General features: G+C 43.8%; 1 protein-coding gene across 12 annotated transcripts in view; it reads left to right on the top strand.

The window, feature by feature from the left end:
- The first annotated feature begins 6,229 nt into the window (after positions 1–6,229).
- DENND1A (DENN domain containing 1A) overlaps positions 6,230–19,939 on the top strand; it is a 240,738-nt gene continuing 227,028 nt past the window's right edge. For 3 of the 12 annotated variants that reach the window (XM_077306052.1, XM_077306054.1, XM_077306055.1), the window contains exon 1: positions 6,233–6,441. In XM_077306052.1, the coding sequence (XP_077162167.1) occupies positions 6,425–6,441 (17 nt within the window). In that variant the 5' untranslated portion in view covers positions 6,233–6,424. Of the gene's footprint in view, positions 6,442–19,939 lie in introns of all 12 variants that reach the window. The other 9 variants (XM_077306057.1, XM_077306056.1, XM_077306058.1 and 6 more) reach the window with 5 other exon arrangements.

The raw sequence follows: 19,939 nt of genomic DNA on the forward strand, positions 1-19,939 counted from the left end.
CTCTGCTACTATCACAATATTGCTTTATTCCTCTGATTTGCCATAAACAAAGATGAAACAGATTTAAAAATAATGTGCTCTACATGGAAGCTCTTCTCCAACCCCTAGTTTGTGTATGGATTTAATTCAGAACTGGCTGTGATTACATGATCCCCAGTTCAACACCTGTTTACTACCAAACTTTCAAACATCATGTTTCCATGTACCCCCTCAATACATTAGCCTCTTCTATAACGTAGTTCACTGCAACACCATGATGCGCTTGTCACTGAGAACAGATGAGGGCACTTTCCAGACTCCAGGACGTATAGTGTCACACTGTTATGGTTGATGTTTTAGTGTCGCAAGCGGGATACTTTTTAACATAAGCTGCCTTGAAATATTTGGAAGAGTGGAGTAAAAGTTTTGAAATGAAATATAAATAAATGAAAATATGATAGGAACTCTTCTTAGAAACTGGCAGATGGTATTTCTAGCACAGAAAAAGACATATATTTGGGATTTAATGGCACAGCTGTGATCTTTTCATGTCAGTGATACAAAACAAAGTATAAAGATGGACACAATAAAAAGGGGATATCTGGCAAATACTTCAGCTGCCACGGAAGTTTGAATTCCTGCTGCTACACAACTGGAGTGACAGATAAGACATATCAAGAAACTCAACTGTCTTTCGCTTCCCAGGATGTTTCAGGCTAGCTGAAGGCCATTTTTGAGGAAAACATTTGTTTTATTAAGACTTTGAATAGTGACAATCCCTATTGAAGTGGTCTGGGACAGAAAACAGGAAATTCAAACATTAAAATATGTGAACAGATATTGAAGGAAAATTTAATAGGAAAGAACCTCACAATTAGAGTGCCAGCCGAGTAGAGGCTAGAACACCTTCCCTTTTGGCTATAAACATGAAAACACACACTGAGAATTTGACTTTGGCCCAGGACAGAATGGTGGATCCTTGCCACTATGATTTCTGACTGTGAGCTCCATATTCCCTGAGAATTGAATTATATGTATTGTCTGGAGCTTCACTTTTTATGACTCGAACACTGCTTGCCTGGCCTGTATATTGGATGTTAAAAAAGCTTTTGTGTGTGTATTATTTACTTGACCACTGAAAATGACCCGCTGGGTTGAAGCACATTTGGCCATTGGTTATATTGTACAATCATTAATGTTAATATTGGGAATTGCATGTGCAACATTTAATAGTTTGCTAAAAATGTAGATTTATGCTTTTAGTGATATTTTTGTTTTTAATTTTAATCGTATTTATGTGCAGTAGATAATAAACAATTGCATTTTATTCTGATTTTCTATTTGCTCAGCCTTTGGGATAGAAACAGCTGCAAATAACTCTTTTAGGAAGTCTAGATGGTCTTTTACACAGTGCTTCAGTGGCATTTTATGTTAAAAGCTTTTAAATAAAAATGTATTTGTTAGACTGAAATGCAAGGATATTTTATCTGTTGCCAGTGCTTCTGATATATTAATTAATAATTGCGGAGAGTCTATATTTTCAGTTATAGGCAAGTAAAAATCTAGCCACCAAATGGAAGACCATCTCTTTTGTAGTGTGAGGAATAGTTTTAATGTCTAGATATCTAGACATTTTATTGTGAACTGCCATGAGCTGGCTTGCCCTGGGAGTGGTGCTTGGCCTGGGAGTGGTGGTCAATAAATATAAACAGAAGTAATAAACTAACTAGCTAACTAAATAAATCAATCTCAACACTACTTGTTAGGTTCAAAAGCTGTCTCATAACTTGTAATCTACCTAATGTATTTCAAAACTGTTGCCAAATATATTTTTATTTTAAGACATGACCACCAGCAAGAAAGATGCCTGTCATTTTTTATTTTTGAAAAAATGCTACCTGGGCATATTTATGTGTTCCTTTTAAAATGAGCCACTGTTAAATATGAAAAAAGATGCTCCACCATTGGCATAGAGGTTTCTTGGTAACAGTGTTGGCACTAGCCAATTAGTACCATGCACAGCCACTTTCTTTAAAAGAATTAGATCAGCTGTTACACAGTGGTTTCCTTTGCCTCAGGTTTCATAAAAGAAACAAACAAAAAAAGTAACTGTGAATGCGCTCGATGTAAATAACATTAGAAGAGAACTCAGACTAGGGTGATGTAGAGGAAACTCTGGAGAAGCAGAAGCTTCTGAGTATTAATTTGTATCCTTCAGCCTAGAATCCATGCAATGACTTATCCAGTTCTATACTTGCAGGTTCTGGGGAGGTTTTTTCTTTTTACAGAGGCTCTCCTACTCATTCCCTTGTGAAAATGGAAGGAACATTCAGTTTGTGATCCAGCATGGGGGGGGGGGGGGATGAGTGACAGTGTATTATGCACGTTTAAAAAAAATATTTTATGGGAGCTTGGTTATGGTATCTTTAAATACAACAGGCTTGCATGTTCTGGAGCTGTCCAAATATTGTTTTGTTTAGTGTTTTTGGATCACTGACAACTATATAATATTTTTGTTATTAGGTTGACTAAATCTCTTCTGTAGGTGTTTTCTTCTGCAGAAAAACACTTCACATTTCTTACTGAATCCATCTGCTTCATAAATTACAACTCAGGAGAAAAATACTATTTTTTCCTTTATATTTTTAATTTTTAAAAGTTATTTCTTTATTTATTTATTCAAAATAATTTTATTGTCATTATTTGAAATAATTTGATAATAATTATTTGAGCCTCCAGGGAGGGCGGTATATAAATAAAGAAACAAATAAATAAACAAACAAACAAAAAAAAAACAAATAATAAGATGAGAAAGGTGGGAGGGAATCCCCACAATGTGAATGGGTGAAAAGCACTGTTGATCTTGCTTCATTTTCTCATATGTGGATAAAGGCGATACACTGGAACAGATTGTAAAACATTCAGCACAGTCCTGAGGCCATCGCAGCCAGTCAACAATATAAAAGTGGTGCCACTTGGCTGTTCCCCGAGGACATTCCACATGGGGAAATAACAACCCACACCTCTCTGCAAGGCACACATCACCTAGCAGGACCATACCAACCATGGCAATAATTGCCAATCTGACAAAGGCCGCTGATGATGCTAATGTGAGTGAAATACGCAGGCTCATTCTACTCCTGCCTCCGCTCATGGACAGCCAGTGGACAGAGAGGAGAAACGAAGCAACAGTGCAGTCTTAACAAAGGCATGTGATCCGCTTGCCTTCCTAGCCATAGAGAAAGGGCACCTGTGCAGTGGAATGCCCACCCTTCTCCAGCAGGAGCCTGACTGGCAGAGCTGCCTGCACACAACCGTCCTTGATCTGAGGTTCTTTCCAGCTTCCTATGAAAAAAACAAAAGAAGAAAGATTAAGAAACAGGTAAATTCAAAGGAGGCATGCCTTTAGGCACGAGGCACTCCACTGCAGTCTTGAGATCACCATCAGCCACAGGGGGCAAGGCAGAAACTGTAGCACAGGCAGGCATGGAAAGGAACTAGTATATTATAATCAGGGCTCTTGGTTCAGTTCCCACAAAAGAAGGAACAGGACCCTAGAGATCCATCATTTTGGCTCATGGCAGGGATGCATTTTGATATCCCCTCTATGCTGCAGCCATGACAGCAACTCTCTTACATCCACCAGGGGTCATCTGTTCCTGTACCAACAAGCTGCATGACTTATTACAGGGATTCTCAACTAGGGGTCTGTGGACCCCTGGGGTCCAAGGAGCTCTGAAGGGGTCTACGGCCTTTCCCCATCTGGTCTTAATGAACTTGGGCCCATGCTAGGGAACCGGCTGGTTCCATTGCTTTCCCTCCCCCCTCCCAAGCATGAGTTCTCTCATGGTTTCTGTGCCTGGGACAGGCCTGCATGCCTAATCCGGCCATACACTGCCTCTGACTCCCCCACCCTCCAGTCCTCTTCCAGCCTGTCAGTTAACGCAGGTGCTGATCTTATTTCTGGTGATATATCACTTTGGTGGGCATGGCAGGGAGGCCAGCTGACATCACTTCCAGAACTCCTCAAAACCTGAACATTTGTTTCAGGGGCTCCTCCATGCTCAAAAGGTTGAAAATTGCTGGCTTTACCCTTGCAAGATGCTCCATCTTGCCTTCAGCTCTTGTAGAGGGTCGCTATAAGAACATTCCCCTTACAATGAAACAATGTTTTTGTGGGAGTGGCAAAATTGATACAAATTGATATTGTTCCACTGCCCTGCTTATGTAGACATCCGTAGCAACTTGATTGAGCCACTCCTTAAAAAGTTGCCAGAACATCATGAATGTAGTTCAAGCAAAGAGGCTGCTAAGTGATGAGTCCCCCCAGGTGACAACTCAGCTGGCTAAGTTTTGTGCCGCCGCCATAAAAATCCAATGCTCTGAAGTAGCATAATTTTAAGTTCTATTTTATGATCTGTTTTAAATTGTATTATATTACATGACCATATTCTTTTGGTCTTTTATGTATTAACTTAATATAACTTGGTCTGAACGACTGTAATAAAGTGTTAATCTGAATCTGCTGGCTTATCAGATGCCAGATTCCTATGGCACAGTGAGGGACGTAGATACTGTTGCCCCTTCTGTGCTAGAGCAGTCACAACCCTGCCTTGGACGATCCACCAGCCAGTTTCCTGTATAAGTGGTACACAACAGCCAGCAGAGTGTGTGCATGTATTGATTTGTTTGTTTTATAGGCTTCCACTCCCAGGCCAACTGGCTCGCTGCAATATACATCAGAAAAAAACAAAATAGTAAAACAATTAATAACAATTAAAACACCCCTCCCATCTCCCTATTCCCAATCCTGTCCAAGCATCAGATCTCATAATTGCCATGCGTGGGAAGGCTGCATGTAGGAAGGCTGCCAGTTTCCAGGTAGGGGCTATGCTATGTTTCACAGGTGAACAAAACAGAAGTCCAGTGACTCCCGAAAGATCCAACTATAGAATTTCTCTGAGTCAGAGGCAAACCTTAGGGGCATGCCTAAAGGGAAGTCATGGGCAGGCAGGCAGGTGGGGAGGGGCATGGAGTTGGTCTTCTCTGTTCACAAGCATATAGGGACAGAGTTGTAAAACACTCCAAACTTCACTGGCAACAAATCATCTCTAGCAGGCCATAGGAGTGCCTCATTGGCTCCCTACATGCTTTCAGCCCCTTCACCACCTCAGATGGCACCCCAAATTTCAGAGGTATTCTACAGTCTCTACACAAATATCTGTCTTTGGTGGCACCTTCTGAATGTGATATATGTAGTTTATGAATTTTAAAACAGTTATTAAGATAAAAATTTGCCTTGTGTTTTATACTGATGCATATTTTAAAAAAAAGGATGGAAGGGCAATTTTAAAGAATGTGAAAAATATAAAAATAAACATGGACTATTCCAGTTAAGAGTCACTTGTGGTGCAGAGTGGTAAGGCAGCAGACATGCTGTCTGAAAGCTCTGCCCATGAGGCTGGGAGTTCAATCCCAGCAGCCGGCTCAAGGTTGACTCAGCCTTCCATCCTTCCGAGGTCGGTAAAATGAGTACCCAGCTTGCTGGAGGGTAAACGGTAATGACTGGGGAAGGCACTGGCAAACCACCCCGTATTGAGTCTGCCATGAAAATGCTAGAGGGCGTCACCCCAAGGGTCAGACATGACCCGGTGCTTGCACAGGGGATACCTTTACCTTTATTCCAGTTAGCGCAGTGGTTCTCAACCTGGGGGTCAGGACCCCTTTTTGGGGGGGGTACAACAACCCTTTCACAGGGGTCGTGGCGGGGCAAGCAGCTTGGCTGGGGGGCACCATCCACACAACAGCCTTGTGGGGTAGATCGAGATAAGAGCATTCGTTTGTCTGGAGCAGTGGAAAAGAGTGAGATCGGCATAGTGGGACAAAAGGCAGAACTGAACTGAGAAACCCTGGGAAAAATACAATTTATATACAATCATGAACAGTGGATCGTCACGCCATTGGTCAGTTTCGGTTTAATTTCTGTGAAAGAACACTTGCATAACTTTATGGTTGGGGATCACCAGAACATGAGGAACTGAATTAGGAAGGTTGAGAACCACGTGGCTGTGTTGCAGCTTTCTCAACAACGTCAAGAGGAGGCTTCCAGATAAAACACAAGCTCATGGGAACTCGCCCGTTCCCCTCCTCTAGAGGCCTTCTCAGCGTTTCCGTGGATCCAGAGGATCCTTGTATGCAGTAGTCGTCGTCATGGCAACGGCGGCGCGAGGGCCTTCCGGCCTTCTAGGCGGCGAGGACGACTACATTTCCCAGTAGTGCCCAGTGCGCACTTCCGGCCCGCCGCTGTCCGTTCCCCGCCCGCCTTGTCCGTCGTGCTGCTTGATTCTGCCTGGCGCCTGAGCGAGATGGAGTGATTAGAAGCATCGACGCGCCCCCCCCCCTCCGTAGGCGCCTCCCGCGGGCCCATGCGGCCCCCTCAGAGACCATGGGATCCCGCATCAAGTGAGTGCGTGGCGCGGGAGGGAGGAGAGCAGGGGTGCCCCCCAACGGGGAGTGTCCCCCTCGAGGGGGGAGGGGCAGCTGGTCCCTTCCAGGGCGCCCGGGGGGCAGTGCGCGTGCGAGGGTATCCCAAAGGCAGGAGGCTGACTTTAGCCCTTCCTCCTGTGCCGCAGACACCCCAACTCGGGGGAGGGTGTGCCACGAGACAGTCCCCTGTGGGTGGGAAGCCCCCCACCCTCCCTCCCTCCTGACACCTTGGGAGGGAGGCAACTGCTCCTCCCCTCCGGGGAGGGGGCTCCACTGTGAGGCGGCCTCCCTTCCGTCTCGGGTGCAAGAGCGACGCGTGTGCCGTGGGTGGTGGGTGCCTGACAGCAGCTGGCCTTGCTCATGGGCGCTGCCGGGGGGGAGTCTGCCTGGAGGGTGAGAAAGGGAGGACATTTGGGGTGGGGGTGAGGTGGTCGTGCGTCTATTTTTATTTATTTACATTTTTGCTGAGCAGGGAGCCACTCATCACTTCCCGAAATGGATGTGGCTTCTGCATTTGCTTGTTTCTTTAAAGGTAAACATTTAACGCCAGGGTAATATGAAAGTGTTTGTAATGTTTTTATAGTGAGGTGATTTGTTTCTTCTTCCCCCCTCCCTCTTCCTATTTTGAAAAATATGTGGAGTGTGGCAAAGGGAGGGTTCTGTGCAAGCTTTCCCAGCATGAATTGCTCCAGGGAAGCAAGGGGGGGGGGTCTCTTAAACATTTCTGCTTGTGATAAACAAGTCCAGCAGAGACTGGGCAGGGTGGGCTGTCAAGGAGCATGGCCTTTGCTGCCCTAGGAAAAGTGTGTGTTGTGTTGCAAGAAGTGGTGTGAAAAGAACACGTTTGGAAAAAAAACAGGGGTGGCAACACTGGTGATTCAGAAATGAGTTTTGCTGGAATAGATTTCTCTGGAAGTGAATAAGGTGGTTATATATGTTGTTCTTATAAAAGCTGCTTCCTCTGTTTTCATCCTTAGAGCTTTATCTTGGCATGGTTCTGACTCTTAATTTATGTGGTGTTTGGTATGCGGATGTTCTCTACAAGGTAGAGGAAATCCTCAGTGCATGGCTATTTAGGCTTATAGAAAATAGGTGCTAACATGGAGAATCTTGAACTACTTTTCCTTGGCTATTTGAAGGCCTTTGGCCTAGAAGCCTGAAGCTGTTGTTCCAATTCTTGAGGAGCTACTTGTGAGAAATGGAAGGAAAGTGGAAGCATTCACCTATGCCCTACATTTCAACTTGGGCAGATTTACTCAGTTTGGCTGGAGTAACCAGATGGGATATTCAGCCATAGTGTTCTGGAATTAAGTTGGTCTGAAAGTAGTGGTATGTAGGCATGTCTTTTAATAGGAGGTGTCGTTCTATCAGCCTCTTCCAGAAGTTCCCGTTCTGCTCAGTAACTGAGTATATTTGTAGCTGTTGCTAATATGTTAGCTTCAGTTTATCTACAGAAACCTTGGTGGCTGTGTCATTCTCTCTTTGTCAATTTCAGTTTTGCTGTTGTATGTGCCCTTTAAAACAGGGGTAGTCAACCTGTGGTCCTCCAGATGTTCATGGACTATAATTCTCATGAGCCCCTGCCAGCATTTGCTGACAGGGGCTCATGGCAATTGTAGTCCATGAACATCTGGAGGATCACAGGTTGACTACCCCTGTTTTAAAAGATGTGTTTGCTTGGCATATTTGAAATCCTTTCTATGGTAAGGCTGGGATATGAAGCACAAAAGGGAGTGAGGAGACTTGGTTTGGGATAGTTTGGTTGGTGTGTTACATCTGAGTTTCACAGGACAAGAACTTCACACATACCCATAATGGAAGTGTTGGCTCATGAGGCTTTCTGTTATAATCTCTTCCTAGAGGGATCTTGAGTGGATCCAGCCTCATGGAGTGCACCCCCAGCCACATGTTAGAGACAGTTGAACCTTTTTTCTGTAGCAGTTGCATAATCTGGGTTCTGTGAATTTGGGAATGTGTACTAGCCTATTTCATTCTGACTTGCCTCAACAAGAGACAGATGATTTAACCTGCTTTGTGTATCCTGCCTTTTGAAAAAAACATAGTGGCAACTCTTCTACCTTGCTGTTTTCAGGCAGTTGTTGAAGGCATGTCAGGATAGACAATTTATTGAGTACTGAGATCTTAAAGAATAGATCAAGTCTCACTATTGCTCAGAATGAGGAAGATTTGAAAACCACCCAGATCTCAGTATCTGCTCTGTGAGGGACCCAAAATCTCTGTAAAATAATCCCCACTACAGTAGTTCTCAGCTTTTAATACTGCAAGGGGGAAATAAAAAGTGTTAATAAGGCGACTGGGAGTATGTGTTTCTGCTCAGGCTCACACAATCCCCCCCCCCCCATGTTCAAGTCCCCTACATTTACTAACAGTTAAAACACTATGAGAATGACAGGGCTGAATAAGACATGAGATCTGTATTAAATTTCACTGTGTCAGGATATTGGGAGTTATAAATGGTTTCAAATAAACTCATGGGTTGACTAACTTTGGCTACTTAACGATAGCAATAAAACAGACTGGAAAATATTTGTGTTCTTAGAATGGCCCACATTGTCCTATAAGCCTCAGTCTTATGTTTTTAGGTAGCTCAGATACTTTGCTGCTTGGTTGGTTTATACAGTGCTCTGTTTTCACCCCTGAAAGCGAAGAAGAAAACTGACCATTCTGACTGAAGGAGTTGTTCTGTAGGCTCCCAAACTAGTGTTGCAATGCAGAAATTCTTGTAGTTGTGTTCACTGAGAGCTTCAATTTGACAGAACAATTTATTCCGCTTTAAGGAAGTTCAGATTACCAGATAAGTCCTGGTTATGGAAGAGCATGAGTCCTCAGTTTCACTGGAAGTCAGTCCTGAGAGTTCTTTGAGATAACTTCCTCAAGCTGACTTTAGCAATGCTTTTCAACCTCTCTCATAGCAATTTTGCACGCAAGATGGTGTAGCCTGCTCACATAATACTGTATATGTCACATATATTAATACTAATTTGATTGGCTTGGTTAGTTTGTGGGCGTTTATTGTAGCCAGCACTTGCTTTATGTTGTTGTGGCCACTTAAGAATGAACATACACTTTCGGTGGCATCTGCCGGTATTACAGCCCTTCACACCCTGGCCTTAGGAGTATAGTGGCTTCTACAGTAGGTGTGGGTGGAGTTGGCCTTCCAAGAAGACAAGCAATGCTTTCTGAACAGGCAGGGAGAACTGATAAGAATTACTTTGCTTGTTTGTGGAAATTCTCAGTTATAGGTGCTTTTGCGATTTCTGAAAAAGTCAGTCTGGCTATTCATGAATCTTGCCTACTTCTCAGCCTGTGGATAGTGGTGGTGGAGAGAAGTAAAAATACTGCACAGGCTGCAAGAGAATACAATGTTGTTTAACAGCAAACAGAGTGGACTTTTCATCTCTAAAAAGGAGGGCAGCTTTGCAAACAAAATTATGCTTGCCTGAGAGATTGGTATCTTCAGGATGTGAAACAGCTTGGAGGCTGTTCATTGAGAAACAACATGTGTGGTGCTGAACGTAAGTGTCAGTTGCTGACTGGCAGAGCTAAAGCTCCTTCACTTGAAAGAGAGGTGTAATGATTTCCAGTGGGGGCCCCTAAAGTGTGCTGGACTTTGTGCCAAGGGGGAGGTTAGACTCTAAAGCCCCCAAGCAATTGCAGTTCTGGCTGAGTGATGGCTTGTAAGCCTCCTTCCGCCATTCTTAGCATCCTAATTAGAAGGGATAAGTGCAATCTAGTCATGAAGAATCATCTGTATAGCAGCACTCTTTTTAGATTGCTCTAACTCAAGTTGTGATCACATGTGGTGCAGAAAGGTACATTTTACTTTATTTTATTTCTAACATTTATATATCACCCTCCCTTGTGGCTCAGGGCGGTTTACAGAGAACGTGAAACCATTGACAGATATAGCATGAATCCAGTAATTGTATCAATTAAGAATAGCAACAGCATCAGCAACAATAGAACTATTAAACTGTTAACAAATCGCCCATAACCCCATAGGTTTTGCATGTCCGGATTGTCCACAATGTGATTGGTGGGCGCATCTGAGTGGGATGGGGATTGTTGTCAGTTACCGACCTCAACCAAATGCTTGGTGGAAGAGCACCATTTTGCAGGCTCTGCTGAACTGTGCAAGCTCCAGCAGGGCCCAGTTCTCTTCTGAGAGCACGTTCCACCAGATGGGGGCTAGGACACAGAATGATCTGGCTCTGTTTGAAGCCAGATGTGTTTCCAGACATGCAGTAAGAATAGTTTCGTGCTTGGAGAATTACTATTAAGCAGCAGATGTTCATGAACATTCATTCTTCTCATTGTGTTGAACTGGTGTTGAACAAGAGTGGTGCGTGTGTTATAAGGGAAATAGTGGAGAAGTCCATTTTTAAATCAGGCAGGGGACTGGGTGCCCCCCAGCAGCTCTCTCTACAGGCGCATTGTGGAGTGAGTGTGTGTGTGTGTGGGGGGGGAATGTTTCCCTGCTGTCCACTGGCGGGTTCGAGGCCGGGGAACGTGGTGTGGCTGTAGCCAGCTGTGCAGGAAGGACACTGTGGAGAAGGTTGGGATGGCAATGGTGTGCGTGGGGGGCCTTCTGTGCCACTCTGCAGTCACGAGGCAGCCCCAGAGGGGGCATTGGGCCCTCCCTGCCCACCCATGGCAAGGGCAGTATGGAGAATGGGAGGTTGGGCACAGAGAGTGTGGGCTGGTTGCACTGGAGCTATCAGTGAGGAGGAGGCAGGTGAGACATGTACAGTCATCCTCACCACTGCCTCTGGTGGCTTGTTGCCACCACGGGGCCTGGGAAGGCTGGGTGTGTGTCCATGGAGAAGGTGGCCAAGCCTCACAGTCCCCACTGGTGGCATGGTCCACAGGAGGTGGAGGATGCAGCAGTAGTTGCTTGCACAGCCCCTACCATCAGTGGGAAGACATGTTGGTTATTTGTGGATTTGTGCAGTTTCCCTCCTGCTGGCTCTGCATGGTTCAAGTGGGAGGTGGAGGAGGGATGGGTAAGAGCCTCTGACTGGACCTCAGTGTAGAAGGGCCCTCCTTGTGAGGGTCAATCAGAGGCCCCTCAGTGATTCTTGATGGCATGCCAGCCCCTTTGAATGGCTCTTAATGAGGAGGGTGTGGGACCAGTCAGAGAGCTGGCACATGGCTGAAAGTACCCTTCACAAATTTTTTGTGGTATTATTGGAGGGGTTTCTTTTATTGGGCTGGAAAGATGAAGCCACACAATGGCCTTGAATAGCCCTTTTCAACCTTTTGACCATGGAGCGACCCCTGAAATATTTTTGAGGCTTCAAGTTTCCATGGAAGTGATGTCAGCTGGCAGCACACCCTGGAAGTGATACGTCACCGGAAGTGACACCCTCTTTAATTTATCTCTCTGATTTCTCTCTTTAAAAAGATATACAAACAAAACCAGTCCTCCCCAATCTCCTCACCACACGACTCCTTGGCTTCAGTTTCTTTAAAAAAACACACCGAAATAAATACCAAGTCCCCCCCATTCCTCCCCCTTGCCTCATCCAAAAAAGAAACAGGATGTACCAATATAATTAAATAAAAAAACAAATAAGTCCATTTCCCTGCAGTCTCCTTACCACTTCTTGGCTGTAATTTTTTTCCGTGTAAATATGGCAGGGAAAGGAGAAGGGAATTAAGAAGAAGAGAAAGAAGCAACCACTGCCAGTGAGGAAGGAGCATGTGTGTGCGTGTGTGTGGGGGGCAAGCCATAGCCAGCAATGGTGGGTGGCAGCATTGCTGCAGCTGCCGGCAGCTCTGACCTGTCCAGCATGGTCTGGCACCACAGGACATACTGGGCAGGGGGGCCAGGCCCAGTCTGGTGCTGGCAGGCAGCAATGCTACTGTGGCAGTGGCTGCCAGTTTTGTGTGTGGTCTGGTGCCACAGGATATACTGGGCGGGGAGGCCAAGCCTAGGCTGGAATTGATGGGCAGCAGTGCTCTGTGCGCAGTGAGTGACATCAGTGGCCGCCATCTTATAAACCCCACATGCAGTGCTACCACTGAGGGGTCTTGCGGTACTTTGTTATACTTATGTTCCTCCTATAAACCCCTGAGCCATATGGGAGGGCGGTATAAAAATCAATCAAATAATAATTAAAAATAAATTAAAAAACCCCAAACCTTAAAACCTTGTGGTACCACAGTTGGGAAACCCTGAGCTAGAGACAAGCTAAGGGTCAGAAGTCCTAGAAGGCAGCTAGCTGGTTGACATAAGAGAAGGCACAAAGTTGGCAGTGGCTTTGTCACAATGGACATGCTAAATATGTGATTTTATCTGCTTTTCATAACCTTTGTAGAAAGTTTTCCAGCTGGTCAGGAAAAGTATAATTTGTGTGTGTGCCATTTGATAGCTGAAGAAAAAGTAGAATCATTGCCTTTTAATTATTAGTAAAGTGCTAAATATAACCTTTTAAATCTTGCTGGAGAAAATTAATGAGCATTATCAAATATGTTTGAATGCCCCTGTGTTTGACCTCATGATTATTTCGAGAACCAATCATTTATCTGTAGAAATATTGCACGATAAAACTTTAGTGATTTATCCAAGTTTGTGGCTGTTATAAATAACTGATCAGGATTCTGTTGAAGGAATTCTTAGGGAGAGAATTATAGGTGGGATATTGTGCAATATTGTGCAACTTCTGCCTTGCTGAGTAACTATAGTTGCGTTTTCTTTTTCAGGCAATGGTGGCAGCAGCGGAGTGAAAATGACCTAATTTTTTTTTTTTTGCTCCTACTTTTGCCTAGAAAGGTTCGAAATAGCTTCTCATTGGAAAGCTATAAACAGGAACTGTAACTTTTGCCTGCTTTTTCCATTGTGGAGAAACATATGCGGACTCCTTTTTTGCCCTTCTTCTTGCTTTTTGTAATATTTTAGCTACAGCCTAATAAGATTGAAAATAGAGCTATGTAATCTACCCAACCTCGGTTAATGCGAGATAAGTTTTAGTTTCCTGGTTGCCCTGAAACTTAAATGTTTCATGCTAGGTTTTAATGTGTCTAATTTTTTCATCATAGTGTACGTCTTTTGTATATGAGCGTGCATGAATTGATCTTCTGGATACATGCCACCAGTGGCTTTCCCCCAGTGGAGGAAACCTTCTCCTGACTTTGAGTTTAGGCAAGGCTTTTTGTTCTGGGGGTAAACCATGCAAAGATGTATCTTATGAACTAACTCAGAGTGTGTTTTCGTATGTTTTGCCATTTGCGGAACCTTCCTGATGAGTATACTTGCTTCCCTGGAACCAATTGTTTCAGACCAATTGGTCTGACTTTCATGGACAGGAGAGGACTGGAAAGCTATCTTCTCCTGGGGTGAACTTTTATTTATTCATTTATATCCGATTTTTCCCTCCAAATAAGAGATACAAAACAACTCATGTAATTCTTCATTTTAGCCTCTCAACAGTCCTGTGAGGTAGGTTAGGGTGAATGTGTGTGACTGGTCCAGGTGAGCTCCCATGACAGGACAGGCATTCAAACCATGGTTTCTGAGATCCTAATTAGACACTCTAATCATTACACCACACTGATTCCTATGAAAAAAGCATCATAGTGCCCTCCTGATTTTGTACCGTGCTTATCAATCCACCATAGACCTCCTAAACTGCCTGTAACATAATCCTATAAATATCTACTCAGAAGTAAAACTTCATGTTCCTTGGTGTTTACTGCCAGGGTAAGTAATGGGTTTATTTCCTGATATATGAAGCTTCCAATCTGTACCTCTTGATGGCATGCCAGCCTCTTTGAGCCTTCTGGGATGACGGTATATAAATATAATAAATACTTCCAAGTAGTTTCAGGATCTGGCATTCTCCCTTCATGCTCAAGATTGCATTCTTGAAGATGTTCAAAATGAAGATGTTTTCATCCTTTTAAAATGCTCCAAAGTCATTGAGTCTTACCCAGATTGCTCTTCTCACTGCAAAATTTCCTCCTCTTCACAGGCAAAGCCAGGATCCTCTTTCATAGCCCCTGCTTGCCTTGGACGAGTGCAAAGTGCCTCTTTTACCCACTCTGGAGGCCAGAGTCCCATGTAGACTTTGGCATCCTGTGTCAGGGGATATTCTGGCTGATCCAACATGTTCTTGCCCCTCTTCCACCTGAGCACACGTTAGATTAGTGTGGCCAGCTATACTCATTCATGGCTTGGCACAGATGCATGCAGCAGCCACAAGTTTCTTATCACCTTGCTGGCTGGGCACATGGTTTGAGGCAGGATCCTGCTTCTTAGAGCTTTAGTGGAACAGTAGGGTGGGGGATTTGGATCAGCCTCCCACATGGATGTTGTTATGCTTTGGCTTTCATTCCCAAAATGTATTGACCTGCTTGGGTAAAAATAATTACATAGCATAATGAGTGTGGTTGTCAGGGCTAGTGGAGGAAACATAGAGATGGGTCTAAGGGAAGATGGGTGTTGACAGAAATTCACCATTGGCAACTGTGTGGATTCATATCTCACTCCTTCAGCCTTACGCATCTCAGCCAGTTGGCAGTGCAGTGGCTGTCACCAAGCCAGAAATCGCACTTCCTTCTGCTTCCAGCCAGTTCTTTGGTCACATAGGTTGAGATGATGACCCTTCCTTGACTGACCAGGCACTTGGCATGCCTGTCTCTTTCCTGCATGGGAGTGGGTAGATGCAGAAATATTGGGGGAGGAGGCCTGGGCCCAGAACTGCTTGGAAATATGGAGGCGTATTATGTCACACATACCAAAGCAGCATTCCCTCAAGAAGTTTCCAAGTGAGTCTGTTCATGCATCTTGCGTAAAGTTTTGACACTTTGTTCTTTTGCCAGTATTTGGACTTCTGCACATATCACATTAATTTAAAACACCAAATTATGATTCTAGTTGATTGAAACATATGCAGAAGCAACTAGGCAGTATTCTGGGAGGAATTCTGGAGGTTTGTTTCCTTCTGTACAGTTCATATCTTCCTTTTTTGGGGTGGTGGTGGTGGTAGGTGATGCTAAAGAACTCAGCCTGAGACCCTGGAGAGCTACTGCCAGCCTGAGTATACAATACTGGCCAAGGATCTGATTCAGTAGAAGGTAGCTGCCTGCCCTATTGAATAAATTTCTGTTTTTCTCTTCCCATTGAAATCAGAACATGAATTATTGTATGAAAAGCTGCTGTGGATGCTCATGAACTCTTGTGATCTGATGAGTCTGATAACGCTTGGCTGAGGGAGAATCAATGCATCCTTGTTGCTAATTGTTTACTGGCATAACAGAACTGGAGCAAGAGCTGCAACGCTGATGGGTATGGAGGTTGTGATGTACTGGTTCTGAAGCTCCTAGAAACTCCATTAAACTTGTGTATTTAGATTTTGAAGTGGAAATTAGAAGGGAACGAACAGAAGTAGAATCATAGAGAATCATAGAATAATAGAGTTGGAAGGGACTTCATGGGTCATCTAGTCCAATCCCCTGCACTATGCTGGACACAACCCTATTGCTCATCCACTGTAACTTGCCATCCCTTTGAACCTTCACAGAATCAGCTTCTCTGCCAGATGGCTATCCAGCCTCTGTTTAAAAATTTCCAAAGATGGATAACCCACCACCTCCTGAGGTAGTCTGTTCTGCTGAGAAACTGCTCTGTCAGGAACTTCTTCTGGATGTTTAGATAGAATTTCTTCTGAATTAATTTGATCCCATTGGTTCAGGTCCGCTCCTCCAGACCAAGAGAGAACAACTCTGCTCCATCCTTTACATGGCAGCCTTTAAAATATTTGAAGATGGTTATCAGATCCCCTCTCAGTTGTCTCTTCTCCAGGCTAAACAGACCAAGCTCCCCCAACCTTTCTTCATATGTCTTGGTTTCCAAACCCCTCTCCATCTTTGTTGTCCTCTTCTGCATACGCTCCAGTTTGCCTACATCCTTCTTTAACTGTGGTGCCCAAAACTGAACACAGTACTCCAAGTGAGGCCAAACCAGAGCAGAGTAAAGCAGTACCATCACCTCCCATGATCTGAACATGATACTCAGTTTGATACAGCCCCAAATCCCATTTTCCTTTTTATCTACTGAGTCACACTGCTGACTCGTGTTCAACGTATAGTCTACTAAGACTCCTAGATCCTTTTTGCACATACTACTGCCAGGACAAGTCTCCCCCATTCTATATTGGTGTATATGGTTTTTTCTATCTGGAGGGCTGCAGTTTGACTACCCCTGGGGTAAGCTGTAACTTGTTCTCTGAATCAACATATTATACCGTGTCTCTTTGGCAATGGTGTAAGAGTCACTGAACATTTCAGGTCCTGGTGTGAGAACACTTGACAATTTGGGATAAGGGTGTCTTTGGTGGACAAGCTGCAGACTTGCTAGAGATGCCACACTCACCCTGTTGACATAGAGGATCTCCCTCTCGGTGTTTTAAAAATGAGATCTGTTCAGCTTTACAGAACAATAATTCTGTTTTGACGACTCACTGAGAAAAGTATTGCCAACACGCAGCATTTGAAAAAATAATGCAGTGTGGAGTTACTTCTTAAACCTGGGCTACATTTCATAGCCGGATAAAGTTGGTCTCTTCACTCAGAAGGCAGGTCACTTTGTGACCATTAAGTGCAAATACCAGAGGATTCCCAGGCAACAGTGTGATCCTCTGTTGGATTTTGCTCTGGAATTGCTGAATGACCTCAAGACAGAGAAGTAAGACTGTGGCTGGGACTCTGATTTCTTTCATGTCAGTCTTATGCTAGAGGCAGTGGAATGGTACCTGCTTTACGTGCCTCTGCATACCCCTCTTTCAGATAACTCTGTCATTAAATAAGCTCTCCTACGATTTCCAATAAGGGCTTGAATGTTTCATGAGGAAGGCAGAGCTGTGCCTTCCAGATCTTTTAATTTCAGTGGGAAGCATTCCATCTGGCTTTGTTTGTGCATAACTATGCTTAACTAAGATTTGGCTTCGAAAGGTACCGAAATATGTTATCCTAAGGATGATCTTAGCTAGTTCCCTCTCTGTGTGGGCTGCTTTGCATCTTCTTGAAGGAAGAAGGCAGCAAAGAAGTTGGATTTTTTTCAGCCTCCCCCAGTGATAACTTTAACTTACTGTATTTCTTTTAATCAAAAGTTAAGCTGTCTCTACATATTCAGTCTTCTGCAGGGTTCTCTTGCAAAAGTCCTACACAGAGCACTTTTTAAGATATTATTCCCCGTCCTGTGGGAAGGAAGTCATGTTTTAACTGTCTGCATCATCACAGGCAGACATCATGATCAATGAAGATAACCACGCTGGGAAGAAATGTGTCAATAGTGGCTTCATTTGATTTATATGTCTGTGTGATCAGTTTCCAACCTGACACTTCCATGACCATAGTGAATATTAAAGGGCAAAACTGGCTGTCTGCCATGAGTCTTCTTCTGTCCCATAGCCCTTGGCTGGGTTACATTGTAAAGGAGTGCAGATTTATTGAATGAGAACTACAGTGAAAATATAGGAAACTTAAGAGTAACAGTGTTATATCTGTTTTGTAGCCTTTAAGGGATGCTACAGAGATCTAATAAAGTATAAGAAGAATGAGAATTTATGTAGGAAATGGGGACAGTTAATCCTGGCTGTAAAATCCAATGATAATTTGGCATGCTACAATGATTATTAATAGGGCCATTAGAGCCGATAATAGCATTCATTTTTGTATTCAGTCAGAAGTTTGGGAGTCATATTTGAAGGGTCTAGGGCAGTGGTCCCCAACCCCCATCTGGGGACCAGTTGGTACCGGGCTGCAGCTCCTCCTCATCCACCGCCCTAGCTGCTGCCTTGGAGGCTGCACTGCCACTCTGCCGCTGGCTCACCTTTGGTGCTCTCCGATGGCTACCATGGCTGGGGCTCCTCCCTGGCATGACACTGCACAGCCGGTGGGAAGGCAAGCGGAGCAAGGGCTCAGGCAGCAGTGGCAACATCCCTCAGTAAAAGACTACCCCCTCCTTCCCGGGCCTCAGTAAAATTGTCAAGCTTTGACCAGTCCCCGGTGATAAAAATGTTGGGGACCACTGGTCTAGGGAATTTTCTACTCTTGAGATAGCTGGACCAGTTGGGTCTTCTCCTAGCTTGGTCTGAGGTAACCCCCTCTTAAGTTGAAGGTTTGATCCATCGTTCCTGCTTTGGGAAAGCTGTTAGAGTAGACCTTATCCCAAATGATTTATTTAAATGCTGGGCAGAGATCCTTGCACAACTATTTTCACAGATAAACACGTCTGGGATTATCCCAGAATCTTGTATATATAAAATAATAGTTTCAGTTTTCAAGAAGTGTCAGTGTTTAGACCCAAGCTGTTACTGACCATTCAGTCTATTATTTGTGTCTGAGTAAATTATATTCATCATATTTATTAGAATGTTATTTGATTAGCTTGAACAAGGTTACATTTGGAGCCAGGAACAGATAGTGATCAGGAGGGACAGCTCGTCTCTGAATTGTTTTGTGTTGTATCATCTGATAGAAAAATATTGTTGCGTCCCAAATAGCTCTCTTTATGCAGGATTTATTAATTTTAAAGGCACTTTTCCTAGAAAGGCTCCAGGAAAAACCGCTGCATGCTTCAATTGATAGAAAGTTGCTGTGGCTAATGCAGCAACTTTATTCAGATCTTTCAGCACAGGTCTGCTGTGGTTATGGGAGTAAGTTGACTGAATCATTCAACCTTGACAAAGGGGTCAGACAGGGATGCCTCTGGGCCCCATTTTTATTCAATCTATATTTGAATGATCTTTCAACTAATTTTAATGAGCCTTGTCACCCACTTTGTTTGGCTGATACCGTAGTGACCTGTTATCTTTCACAAGAGTTCGACTTCATAGATCTTTAACATTTTCCCCCCTGGAATACTGTATAGGGAAGGCCTGAGAATAAAAATAAAAAATTAGTTTCCTTCTCTTAAAAAAAAAGAAATCCCACAGTGTACTGATGGTGAAGAACTGATGAATGGTGAAGAAATCCAACAAATGAAGGAGTTTTCATATTTAGGTATTCTTTTTTCATCCATTGTAAAATGAGGACCTCATCAATTGCTGATCAGAAATAAAGCAAAAATGTGTGCTAGTGGAATATTACTCCCCCCTAATGGAGGTGGGAGCTTCAGAATCTATTTTAGGAAAGAGGTGTTTCAGACCAGCAATTGATGTAGTCTGGAGCCATCTACATGGCTGCTTCTCATCTCTACTAGCGGAGATGGCAAGGGTACAGCCAAACACCTTAGCTATGTTAAGCTATGATGAGGTGCCATCATTCTACAAAACAGAGTTGTGGCACATGCATTTTAGTAAATCCTGTTGTGAAACTTTGGAATTGCTGTTTTTCTTAGTTCCGTTCATATTACAAGATGTTCAACAGGACTTAACAAATTCTCTGCAGAGGTGTTAGCTTGTTGGGAATAAGAATATGTTCTTTGTTAACCAACATTTTGGCTTTTGAA

The sequence above is a fragment of the Paroedura picta genome, chromosome 12 (assembly GCF_049243985.1).
Source record: "Paroedura picta isolate Pp20150507F chromosome 12, Ppicta_v3.0, whole genome shotgun sequence".
NCBI lineage: Eukaryota > Metazoa > Chordata > Lepidosauria > Squamata > Gekkonidae > Paroedura > Paroedura picta.